Source organism: Oryza sativa, chromosome 1 (assembly GCF_034140825.1).
Source record: "Oryza sativa Japonica Group chromosome 1, ASM3414082v1".
NCBI classification, from domain to species: domain Eukaryota; kingdom Viridiplantae; phylum Streptophyta; class Magnoliopsida; order Poales; family Poaceae; genus Oryza; species Oryza sativa.
This window is the reverse complement of record NC_089035.1, coordinates 10957169-10970406: the sequence shown is the minus strand read 5'-3', so window position 1 is coordinate 10970406 and position 13238 is coordinate 10957169. Positions and strand designations below refer to the sequence as shown.

At 43.2% G+C, this 13238-nt stretch overlaps 1 protein-coding gene and 3 long non-coding RNA genes across 6 annotated transcripts; 3 read left to right on the top strand and 1 right to left on the bottom strand.

The window, feature by feature from the left end:
* The first annotated feature begins 521 nt into the window (after positions 1-521).
* Positions 522-2386, top strand: LOC112938710 (uncharacterized). Its single transcript, XR_010738958.1, has 5 exons — positions 522-1279; positions 1371-1467; positions 1563-1628; positions 1709-1930; positions 2277-2386. It is a non-coding gene; the product is annotated as an uncharacterized lncRNA (long non-coding RNA).
* A 152-nt stretch (positions 2387-2538) lies between these two features.
* LOC136354993 (uncharacterized) lies at positions 2539-3950 on the top strand. 2 transcript variants are annotated; one of them, XR_010738960.1, is made up of 3 exons: positions 2539-3058; positions 3322-3530; positions 3615-3950. It is a non-coding gene; the product is annotated as an uncharacterized lncRNA (long non-coding RNA). The 2 variants fall into 2 exon arrangements; XR_010738959.1 differs by having other exon boundaries at positions 2539-3530.
* A 4642-nt stretch (positions 3951-8592) lies between these two features.
* On the bottom strand, positions 8593-9688 carry LOC4326726 (MYB-like transcription factor EOBI). The gene has a single exon (XM_015775332.3). It carries the CDS (start codon positions 9593-9595, stop codon positions 8714-8716), a length of 882 nt encoding a protein of 293 aa, XP_015630818.1. The 5' UTR covers positions 9596-9688; the 3' UTR covers positions 8593-8713.
* A 1499-nt stretch (positions 9689-11187) lies between these two features.
* Positions 11188-12140, top strand: LOC9271424 (uncharacterized). Of its 2 annotated transcripts, none has more exons than XR_010739214.1 (3): positions 11188-11352; positions 11454-11867; positions 11968-12140. It is a non-coding gene; the product is annotated as an uncharacterized lncRNA (long non-coding RNA). The 2 variants fall into 2 exon arrangements; XR_010739213.1 differs by having other exon boundaries at positions 11947-12140.
* Positions 12141-13238: the final 1098 nt, after the last annotated feature.

Below are 13238 nucleotides of genomic sequence, written 5' to 3'. Positions count from 1 at the left end.
ATTAACTTAATGAAGAACAAAACCCCATCATATCCGTTGCTCCCATGAAAAGATATTTCTTCGGGCATTTCTTGATGCAAAATCATCAATAACGGTATCAATAGTGTTCAAGATATCCTTCTCAATTGAGCACATAGCCAAGCCATTTAACCTTTCTTGTAACATAGTTGATCTCAAATAGTTCTTCAAAACTTAAAGTTTGAGAAACTTCTTTCAGCTGAAGCTACCGTCATAGGTACAGTTAAGAGATTTCAATAGGCAACTAAAGCATTTGGATAGCAATCTGCATCCATAACGAACTTCAGAATCTCATGCGCGAACATCGAAGAATCACACCTTTAATTCTGAATAAAGATCATTGATCTCAACATCGGATGAGGTACTAGACTACTAGACTACTAGTATTAGGTGTTGGCCCCTCCACCATCATGGGCCCCCGGCGATCGCCTCGGCTTCATAGGGCCAGGGCCGGCCCTGCGCTTCCCAGCCGTTGCTCATCCCGTCCTCCTCCTCGCCATGCCGCTTCCCTGTCGCCGCCACCGCTGCTCGCACCGCTGCTCCCAGGACGAACTGACCTAGGCGGCATCTAGGCCATACCAACCAACGTCGGCCATCCTCCCCAACCATGATGAGGGTAAATAGGAGGCGACGAGGCTATCCCAGCGTCTATCAACATCGCTGATCCTGAATCTCCTACGACATCGATGGTGACCTACCAATTTATTCCTTTTCCTTGATTTTTTGAAGCCAATTTCGGAATTTGGCATGGAAATAATACGGATTTGTGTGCTCCCTTTTTGTTTTGTTGTTTCATCCTGATCCCGAACATAATCTAGACATCAAGTTCAATGATATTCTACAAGTTACAATTTTGTCAATTTTTAGTTGCAATTTAGTAAAAATTAATTACAGATTTCTGTGATGTGATATAGCATGTTAAATCTGGATCACTGGGCACACCTCAATATGATGCTTCTTCTGAAGCCCAAGAGCGAGTGTCAATCTGTCACCAACCAATTTTGGCCGTCCTTTTCTTTCTTCTGGATTGCAATTTCAGTTGTTGTTTAGTTAGCACAACACAATTAATGTGCATCCAAGTTGTGATGCTTGCCAAAAAGAAAATGGTATTGCCGCTCCGCTGATAGTTCATAATGGCGCTGTTTGGTGTTTGCGTGGCCTGAAATGGTTGATCTTTCATATCAGGTCAAACGAGAACACCACGAATGCTTTGCAACAGATTCTGCCAGAGAATGGAGGATGATGTGCACTCCACCACATCGTAAAGCATTCTTATTTTCTTCATAGTTGCTCCTTTTTATCTCCTGTGTTATTGTTAATAAGAAATTAAACATGCTCATTTATACTTGCAGGAGTACTAATACTCCCTGAGAAGTGGCTCAACACTAGAATGCTACTGCCACTGGTTTTAGTTTCAGGTTGCAGGAGCGTGCTGAGAAGAGGAAGAAGGTATATTATACCCAAAAATGCATTGCGCTAATCCATATGTTCATTTACATTTTTCCCCCTTATGCTGACCAGGTTTAGTGCTGTCTTGTTTTCAGTTCTACCAAAAATCTGAAGAGAAGATCCATGCAAAGGAGCTTGAACAAACGCAGGCAAAATCTAAAGTGAGAAAAATTTTATATCATTTATCGAAAACTTTTGAATATTTTTACCGCTAGGATATGAAAATTAATCCGTTACACAGGGGGAGGAAAACAACCCAGCGACGTGGAAGTCCGTGTCTGAGGAGTGCGCCGGCTACATGCGGGAGTTCCTCACCGACCTGGCCTACTGTTCCAACGTTGAGGTCGTTGCACGGGAGGCGACCGCCTAGCACGGGCTACGAGTGACGGCGCAGCATGCGGATGTTCGATGTCAATGAGATGCTGCTCTCCAACCTCCCCTACTACGCCGACCACAGATACAGGTCAGTTTTTGGTCCCTCTTCTCCACAAATCCCAAATGCAAATAGAAATATAGGGAGGAAATTGCAAAATCGTTGGGCGTGTGTTCGATTCTTCAATCGAGATTCTCACATGAGTATATTGCGGGAAAGATCAGATCTTCGAAAAAAAATATTGACATCAAAGCTTGAGGTGAATGAGGAATCCACCAACCTGGCTCCTGATCTGTTGATTTCAAGTACCTTTAATCTCTGGAAGTCTTTGGTGATTAAACAATGCAATAATATGTCAAAACATATTTAAAATATTTTTCATGAATTAGTGCACATATTTATTGTTGATACAAATAGAGTATTTCATATATTGTAGATACATCGTCGATCGCTGGTCCACCTCCACGCCCATCTCTGAACCCACGCAACTCCACGCCCATTATCTGAATTCTACATTTTTTTGATTGCTTTCGATCCTACCAAACATGTATTAATAATATATATATAGGATTTGTTTTATATATATATATATATATATATATATATATATATATATATATATATATATATATATATATATATATATATATATATATATATATATATATATATATATATATATATATATATATATATGTAGCAGGTTGTGGTACTATTATGCACAATGGATTATGTGTTTTTGGTCACTATGTACTGGCTGCATATAACTAATTTTTGGCCAAGAACTATGGCGGCTTACGCATAGACTCACTAGAGGCCAATAAAAATGTCAAATTCTATGCCGCCACTGAAAGAAATTAGTTAATTTATGGTATTAAGCTCGCTAATGTTGGTCCGATATGACATGGCTGCAGTTTGTTATTAGGTTTAAGATCGATTTGGGAAAACTAGATTCTCCTGTAAACTTGAACATGTATAGTTGGGCACTGTGGATTTTGACTCTTTCTTGCACTACAATTGTGTTTTCCTTGTAAAATAGACCATCTCTGGATGTTACACCTTCCAAATGCAAATGGAAATTGCAGATCTAAGGTTCTACAGCTTAACACATCCAATGGGCTGCATATATTCGAAATATATAAATTACTCTATTTCTGAGTTGCAGAGAAAGAAAAGGAGAATTCTCATGAGTCATGTCTCAACAATTATCAGATCATGGTAATATTCGTTATAAGTATATTTATATCACGCAGCTTCAGCCTTCAGACTTTAAGTTTTTGCTTTATGTGTTGATGACCAATAGTAAAGAATTTTTTTAGATAATAATAGTACAGAAAATACAAATTCAAAATTATTGACGAGCCTATCTTCTACATGCCATTACCAAGAAAGACATATAATGCTATTTCAGATATTGACCTATTGTAAAATCCTGCTCATTTCTACTTATCAAGACGATAAATGTGTTTCACTTGATGCAGGAATAAAAGAATAGGAGGGGCGCCGATTCCCTCCACCCGCTCTGCCCTCCCCACTCTGCAGAGAAGGGCACGGGCGACGATGGCATGCTCTGCGCAGAGTGCTCAGGGGAGAGGGCGCGAGCGACGACGGCATGCTCTGCGCAGAGTGCTCAGGGAAGGACGTCGCATCGGCAATGGTGCAGAGGTAGGATGTGTTGATCGCAGCGCAGGTGCTCAACTGAAACCTGAATTGTATCCATTTTGTTTTGGCTTCAAACTTATGTTCACACCTGACTTTGGTGCACAACATGCAGTTGGGGATTTTTGACGTGTCTTCAGGCTGTTCTCGATGAGCTGTTAATTAAATGAAATGTCAAGTGATTTTCTTGAACTTGATCAGACAAAGAAACTATATTAGGGAAATATTCATGACCTGTTAGTCTGAAGCGGAAGTAGAATCAGATTTAGCAAATGCAGATGTAGAATCAGATTTTAGCAAATGCAGATGTAGAACTATCCAAGCAGATTGATCGGGCACAATCTTACTGTGCCATTGCCAGTCATCTATTCAAGCACAGAGCAAATTTAACTCAAGATTGTGAGATGATGCATGTACAACTGAATAAAGATACAACCTTTTCTCTGCTCTATTCTGCATATGCCATGGTCCTCCATGCTATCTTTTTTTTTTGGGTACGTAAATCACCCATGAGAAATGAATATTGCACTTATCTGCTTCCTTTTTACCTAAACTCGTACGATCTGGATATATTTTATACGGTCTCTTTATATTGGGGGTGGCTTACTATTAGTATTTGTAAAACAGTGAAATATGATTTAAATAAGCCAGTGTGATTTGAAATTAACGTATTATTTTTTTCCGTTGCAATGCACGGACACCTAACTAGTAAAAGACAAACATGTACGTAGCTATCTGTAAATAACCTAGAAAAAAACCACTAATTGTCCTTCATTTTTTTTCCTCTTTTGCTTCTATATGTAGCAAGCATTTTAGCAATTAGATTGTAAAAAAACCTAGGAGTACTATAATTAGTGCATTGATGGGCAGTAGGGGTTGCCAGGCCCACCTTGCTCCCCTACTAGGATCGCCACTAGAAGCATATTACTATTTGATTTGTTCTTTATTGTCTCTCTAAAAAACTATTACACTTACTGTTAGGTGTTTGGATAATTGAAAATAGGAGGTGGGATTGGGATTGAAAATGAATGAAAGGTTATGATTAAATGGAAGGAGAATGAATTGTTATGATTTATTGATGTTTTTTGGTGGGTGGAAAATTATTTTCCTATCCCTTCAGCTAAACAAGACAATAGACTTAGAGTTGTGCGGTTGTGCCCATAGGAGCCTACTTTCCTTTAGCTTCAACCGTGAGGCACGCACTGTACAACATATAGTATTTGATTGTATAAACTAGATATACGTATGTATCACATAGAAAGCTTCCGTTGAATGTACAAGAGCATTATTAAGCACGTGATCAAATGTATCAGGCCGCACATGCATCAACAGTGCGATTCGATCGAGACCAATACCTCCTCAACAATCCGTATAGCTTATTAGGCAGGAGACCCTACATAGCTAGGATTAGACTGTGGGCATTAGCTTAGCAGCACATGTTGTAGGACTTGTCGTCGTTCAGTTCGCTAGAGTGGAGGTCTCTCAGTGCAGTTCAGAATCACCGGTGACGTCGCCCCCGCCCGGGCCCGGCGGCTATAGCAAGCGCCAGGTGGGTGCCGTCCGATCGGGGGATCGCGGTCAGGATCGATCTCGCCTTCCCCTCGTCATGCGCGTCTATAAAGACATAGGAGGAGTAGTGGATAAGTGATTAGATTAACAAGGAAATTAAAAACCACGGCATCCGCGGAGCGACGGCGATGGGTATCGCGCACGAGGGGCGAGCGTGGTGCGGCAGCCATCTTACGCTACGTCAGCTTGGTCTTGGCGTCGACCGCGACGCGCTGACGGATTGGAGACCAGCGTTTGACCCCGATCGAGCTAGACGACCAAAGACCGGCCGGATGCTCTGGGCACCTTTGACGATTTGACCTCCCACCATGGACAAGTGTCCGTCCACTACTTCTCCAAGAGCTGGACACTGGCATCTCATCTAGCTGCCGAGGAGTAGTATTATTGTTATTATTATTTTCTTTCGAGTAGTATTATTATTTGCTATTGTTGCCTCCTAAATTTGATGAAAGCCCCCAGCTAGAAAAACCATGTTTTTTTCCTAATAGAAATGATTTGTTTTTTTAGAATGGTATATTGGTATTATTCTTTTGGGGGTAATCGGACCAAAGTCTGCGTGAATTATTCTACCGTGAATGTAATGGTTATTATAAGGGTGATCAAAATTAAGTCTTTAATTTAAGCAACTTCTGCAGTGGACAGTGGTTTTGCTGTGTTCGGAAAGATAAGGTTTTGCTCGGGTCCTATACATAGCTTGCATGCAAATACAAAAGCATCCTTTTTTGTTTGTTTGACATAATTATTGTTTATTACTCCCTCCGTTTCAGGTTATAAGACGTTTTAACTTTGGTCAAAGTCAAATTATTTTAAGTTTAACCAAGTTTATAAAAAAAAGTAGTAACTATCGATTTGATGAAACTAATTTAATATTATAAATATTACTATATTTATCTATAAACTTGGTTTAACTTGAAACAGTTTGACTTTGACCAAAGTCAAAACGTCTTATAACATGAAACGGATAAAGTATTAATTATTGTACTTTTCGGATATTTCGTTCAGCTCCAATGCAATTACTTTCGGTTGGTCATATTTCGCGCTACAGTTTCTTTTCGCCACATGAATTTTATGTTTAGTACAACTGCTTTTGTTTCATCTCTAGGCATGAATCTCATGATGAAATATATACTTCCTCTGGTTGTAACTCTGAACAAACCATGCATAATACTCCTCAAGATATATACCGCTTCCTGCGGTTATACATATTTAACGTTAAAGATAAAATCTGGTAAAACTTCTAAAACTTTGACATAAATAATTTTTCAAATGCTTAGTTGAAAAGAAAAAAAATATGGAATGTGTAGATTTTCATTAAAAAGGTGCTATAATAACATAAATTTTATTAGATTCTATATACTTATTTTAGCATAGAATCGATTGTCAATGCTTAAAAGGTTTGACTGAATCTTGTTCTAAATATTAAATATTTATAACTGGAGGAAGTTGTATATATATCTCCAAGAGTATTAGGGCATGTTGAAAGATAGAGCCCGACTCTTAAATAATACATGTTTATTTAGATATTATGTCTGATGTCCTTATAACAGTTAAGACAACAAAAACTCTAACCATGCATTAATCCAAAAAATAATTTTTGTTGCTATTTGATCTGTTCTTTTTGCCAGCTTCATGTAGCGAAGTTTCTATTCTACATAGACATAAGAACATAGTATAAAAAGTCCGGCCAATCTCTGAGTTCATCGGTCCACCGGTCTAAGTGTCTGAACCGTTGACCCGGTCGATCGAACCATGGTTTCTATATACATGTACTATACTGTGTATTTTCTATCACTCACAAGGTGCTTGATGTATGGCTGATCAAGGCTAAGAGCACTTATTAATGATCATTCTACATGTTCTAAGTCTGCATACAGCTTGACGTATATGTGCTATTATGGGCCTGTTTGGCACAGCTCCAGCTCCAGCTCTACCCCTCCTGGAGCTGGAGCTCAGCCAAACAGTTTCAGCTCCACCAAAACTGGGAGTGGAGCTGGGTGGAGCTCTCTCACAAAATGAACTAGAGTTGTGGAGCTGGGTTTAGGCAGCTCCACAACTCCACTCCAGACCCAACTCTTGGAGCTAAATTTAGGAGTTAGAGCTGTACCAAACAGGCCCACCTACTCTAGCTCCTCTCACCTCTCTATCTCTAACATTCTATACAGCTTACTCTTATTCCTCGTGCTATCGTCTGCATTATTGAATTATTCAACCCGATCGCTGTTGAGATCATATAGTCAAATTGGGCTAGTCCACCTAATGGAGTGTTACACTAAGTTAGAATAGAATATCCCTACGTTTACTTTCGATTGACAACTGTTGACTGTACTGTATAAACCATGACTAGATTATTTAATACTCCCTCCATTTTATATTAGAGCTCGTTTTAATTTTTTTCTAAATCTAAATTCTTTCAAGTTTAACCAGTCTATAGAAAAATAAAAGATTATTAAAAATATAGCCAAGTCCTTTAAATTTAATCCAAGTTTATAGAAAATATAGCTCCTTACATGAAATTAGTTTTATTAAATCTTTAAATATATATATTTTGAAAGTTTTGTATTGAAACTATTGGTATGTTTTTCTATAACTTAATCAAACTTAAAAAAATTTTATTTTAAAAATAAAAGCATCATATAATATGAAAAGAGGGGAGTAAAAAATTTGCATGTTAAACATAGTCCGCTCGTTATATAAGTACTGAACCATATAGTTGTGGTCAAAGTTTGGATGTATATAGTTGACAGTAGTGTCATGTCAAAGTAAACGAAGGGAGTATCGAAAGTAAATTAAATATGCATGGTTGAACTATTGAGCAAATTCTCCCTCCGTAAAACAGGCTGATGATCAGGGCCGATCGAGCTACACTGCTACAGTATCTTTCACTCAACAAAGCTAAAGGCATACAGTGCGCTATAACAGCTTGGGCACTTATACACTATTAAAATTTAAACACGACACATGCGTACGGTGAACCGATGATAATATACCTGTTTTAGCTTTGTTGGCGCATTAAGTTTCACTCTCTAAATTAACTTATAATGAAGGCCATCGGTTGATCGAAATCATTGTGTTGTGCATATCAATGTCATGGTGCATGTTTTGAGCTTTGAACCTAGGAAACTATTGCCTCTCTAGAAGACGACCATATCCATCGAACAGAGAACGTATGATAACTGGCGACTGCATGCACGAGTGACTAAAGTACTAAACCAGTCACACCAATCCATCAACGTTTGTAGTAGAATTTTGACTACCACTCTACTCTACCAGTATACCATTCTAGAAACAAGAGAACGCTATAATGTACTACTAGTATACAACGACATCTTTAGCCGCCAAGAGGCCGATTTTTTTTCGCTCCTTTACAATTACCTTTTCAACCTTTTGTGCTTGAGTAAATAACGGTTATCTTCCAATAGATTTTTTTTCCCTCTGAGCATGACCAATTGAGATATAGTCGTTTTTTTTCTCGTAAGTTATAACGTAAGAATCAGAGCATACACAAATACAAATTAATCCTCTGCTTCATTAAATAATTTTCTCATTAGCAATTAATCAATCAGTAACAATATAATTACAAATAAATTAAGTTGGTCATTCATAATTAAGAGCTATCTAGCTAGCGTACGTAGTATACAGAAATTATCAGTACGGCTGCTGTGACCAGATGTCCTCCAAATTACTCCACCAGCAGTTGTCTCCGGTGTCTGCCATTTGGAAGTCCGGCAGCAGCGAAGAATCGGCGCCGTCGTCGTCGTAGGCGCGGGCGAGGAGCTCCGACCAGCTCCCCTCGAACATGTCATAACTGATCCCAACGCTCGTGCTGGTGGCGCTGCCGCTGCCGCATTGCTCGCTGGACCAATCTGCCGCTGCGGTGGTGACGCTGGCCATGGTCATCAGGTGGTGGTTCGTCGACGACGGGAACTGCTCGCCGTGCGTCACCGACGACCCTGCCATGCTCGACGTCGTGGTTGACGGGTCAGGTGAGTGGCACATGCCGCTGTGACTAGCCGGCGCGGCGGCACACGGCGGCGGCGCGGCGCGTTCCGACGAGGCGGCGGCGGCGTGGATCCTCTCGACGAGGCGCGGCATCCAGAGGTGCCTCATGACGTCCTTGAACTGGCGGCTATTGACGTCGCAGCCGAGCTGCTTGGCGTGCTTCTGCACCCTGGTCCGCCAGTAGTTCTTGATCTCGTTGTCCGTCCTCCCCGGCATGTGCTGCGCGATCCTGGACCAGCGGTTCCCCCACCGGAAGTGGAGCTCGAGGATGAGCAGCTGCTCCTGCGGGGTGAAGTCGCCGCGGCGCACGTCGGGGCGGAGGTAGTTGAGCCACCGGAGGCGGCAGCTCTTCCCCGTGCGCCTCAGCCCCGCCGCCCGCGCCAGCTCGTTCCACCGCCCCTCGCCGTTCGCCGCCACGTACCCGGCCAGCACCGCGTCCTCCTCCACCGTCCACGGCCCTCTCCGAACATCCTCCTCCTCCGCCACCGCCGCCGCCGCCGACGTCGTCCATCCACACGGCGCGTCCATTTCAAATTAACCACTGGATCGAGTAGATCGCTAGCGAGGTAGAGTGAGTGAGCTAGCGAATGTTGGTGTGGTGTGAATGAGATGAGATGAGACGAGGCGGGGTAGCTCTTGGGGCGGGGATTTATATAGGAAAGAGGGGAAGGCGCGTAGCGGCGTGGGTGGGGTGGTCAAATGGGAATATTTAGACATGTGGCCGCAATAGCGCTAGTTTTTAGCCGAAAAAGCCTGCGCGCGTTGTTGCGTTGGGTTGGGTTTGGATCCGTCTCCAGCTGGGCCAAATTGATAAACAAATCGAAGAGAGAATAACAGCGTGACGAGCTGGTTTGAACGTTGACGTGCCGCGGGACGACCTTTCTACTTCTACGGCGCTGGACTGAAGAGGCAATCGGATGTCCGATAAAACACGAGAGATAGGACGGACGCGAGAAAATTGACATTTTACCACTGTCATGACGGGGTTTCACTTTGGAATTCGACTTTGTTAAAATATCATTCTCAAACCGTGAATATACGTTAAAATGCCATTTTCTCTCTCTTTAATCAATTATATGGTTTTTACCCTATTTTGTATGGTGATCTGACCAAAATACCCCTAAGATCTGGGGCCTATTTGGATTGGTACCCTTCCAAAATTTTTTGTAGTGCTGAAATCTAGGAAAGTTTTAGCACTACTAAATATTTGGAATGTAAGATTGTATTTGATCACGTTTGATTTACTACCAATACAGAGGCAAAATGTAAAATTGTAGTGAAGAATGTTCTAGATTGATACCAAATCTAGATTAGGTAATACCAATGAATTGGTTTCAAATCAATCAAATGCAAGTGCTATTATTCAAATTTCCAAAATATTTATAGGGCATATTTTTGGTAGCAATCCAAACAGGCCCCTAAATGAAACAGGAAAAGGAAAACAACTGCTGACCCACATCTCGTTTTATACAAGAAATCGAATAATCCCCAAAGCGATCGAGGACGGCCAGATCATCACTCAACTTAGCTACTACGACCTAGCTAGGTAGGGTCTTCTACCTAATAAGCTACTCCCTCCGTCACATAATATAAGAGATTTTTAGTTTTTGTTTGTACGGTTTAACCACTCATCTTATTCAAAATTTTTTGGAATTATTATTTTTTTTGACTTACTTTATTATCCAAAGTACTTTAAGCATAATTTTTTATTTTTTATATTTGCATAAATTTTTTTAAATAAGACGAGTGGCCAAACAGTGCAAGCAAAAATTTAAAATCTCTTATATTATGGGACGGAGCGAGTACATCACGACGCCTCACATGTTGCGGCGAGCTAAGGCCTCTCACAGTGCACACAGCTGGCACGGTGCTATGGGGCGCCACGTAGGAGTCGGTCTCGCGTGGAGGGAGGGCGCGCGTCCGTGGTGAGCTCCTCGCCCCCATACTGAGCCGCGCGCATCCTTCTCTCGCGAGGCGAGAAACCGAGGCGCGAGGCGAGCGCGTGCCCTCGTTTCCGCGTGCGCTCGAGGGCGGATGCGAGCAGGATTTCCGATTTCGCCCTTCCAAAATCGCGCTTCAACCCTAGTATTTCCGTCTCCCGCGCCACTGCCTTCTCTTTCGCGCGCTCGTATTTTTCCTCCATTCCGTCGTCGGCTCCACTCCCGCCTCGCCATCGCCGCCCTGAAGCCCCAATCCAGGGCGGCCTCCCCGTCGCCGGCTGCTTTTCCCCTGTCGCTATCCCCTCCGGAGAAGCGGCCGGTCGAGGTATCCGTCGGTGGAGCGAGGTGAGCAAACCCTAGCGCGTGCTTTTTCCCCTGATTCACCGATTCTAATTTGATTGGGTATCTGATTCGATCTATACATCAAATTGCAAACCTATGTGCAGATGGATCCGAGGCTGGCAGACGCTTTCGCACGTTTTCTTCAAGATCCAGCCGCCACCGCGGCGCTTTCTCAGTCGCTGAGCCAGCCGGCGTCATTGCCTCCTCTTCCGGCGTTCCCGTACCCCCCTCTACCATTCCCTCCGTTCTGCACCCAGCCACTGCCGTCTTCATCTTCGGCTCCGCCGGCAGTCAGTGCAACGACGGACACACCGGGTTCAACGGGCAAGAAGGCAACTCCAAGTTTGGGACTGGCGGCTGGCTCTGCAGCGACGTGCAAGCCATCCTCGAGCTCGAGAGCAGGACGCCGGCACCGTGTGACAACAACCCTTGCTCCTTCCCCTGCCCCTGGACCTGAAGATGAGTCGGGTGGCAAGACCGGCAAGATGTTATACAGTCACGAAGAAGATATCAGGCTGGTAAGAAATTGTACTTTCAGGTTTTAGTTGACGATACAATTGTGTATGATTAATCGATGCCAACTATAATTGATTATAGTTTTGTCTAAAACTTTGGTAGTGCGGTGATGCCAACAAGTATTGTGGATTTTAGGTTTCAATCGATGGTAGTGATGAGTAAAATTATTGATGATTGCTGCATACAGAGAAGTGGGATGTTGCTAGGGATGTGGAATAATTAAGCTTTCTCAATAGTGAATTTGGGATGTGCACTATGAAGGGTATTGTTTTTCAGTTTTGATATAGCCCCAACACTTGATGATTTCTGGATTGCAGCCATTGTTTACTCTATAGAAAGGATATTTGCTAGATGTACTTAAGTGTGGATTTCAGGCAGTGATTTGTAGACTGTTGAGAACTTGCTGCACATAGAGAAACTATAATAATGTTAATATCCAACTAGCAGTTCATCCACAAGTTCACACGCATTAATAACAAAATTCATCTCCATGCTCGCTTTTCAATTGTTCTATGGATAGAGAGGGGCATTTCACTTATTTAATTTGAGCAAATAGGGCACATCCAATCTGTCCATAAATTGTTATCAAAGGAAATATGCCCTCCATTCCAATATTTCAAATGACAGTAAATTGATGCCACATCTCAAATGACAGCAAATTCATGCCACATCTCAAATTACAACAAAATCCTCCCACAGCTCAAATGACAAACAAATTTTAAATGTGATTCGAGTGAGATCCAAACCTTCTTGGCTGATGCAGTAGATGGAGAAGCCACTGGTGCGGGTGTAGCTGGAGCCGGCGTCGCTTTCACCTTCTCAAAACCTGGCGGTACCTCCGGGAACCCTAATCCCCCCTGCGCCGCATCTGCCGCCCCCTCCACAGCGTTGACCCCGGGATAGATCGACGAGCCGACGCTCTCCGCCTTCACCGGCGCCGGCGCAGATCGCGGGCGCGAGGTACCTGCCCCTGCCGCCTTTCCCCTCTTCTTCTTCCCGCCATCCCTAGCCACTCTGGACGGGGTATAGGTCAGGAGGAGCAGCACAAGGCCACTACGGAGCTCGATCTGCATGAACTTGGGGTAGTCGTCCATGGTTTCGGGCGGATCGGTGGAGCGGTCGAGTGGAAGGACGCGACGACGACCGACGGGAGGGAAGCGCGGCGAGAGGCGGGCTCAAAGGACAACTTTCAAAGAGGGGATGGAATAGGCGACGGCGTGTGCGGCGGAGTGAGTTGAGGCGGCGGCGAGAGGAGGGAAGGAGGCGCAGCGACATGCGGTCGAGGCGGAGAGATGAGAGGAATGGGCGAATGGATAGGATCAGCGATTTGTCGTCATCCAGAAGGGTAGGTGGGGAATAATTTTTGGGGCCGG

Bases quoted from the DNA above. Each gene is read 5' to 3' on its own strand.
- LOC4326726 (XM_015775332.3), bottom strand. From the start codon at position 9,595: ATGGACGCGCCGTGTGGATGGACGACGTCGGCGGCGGCGGCGGTGGCG.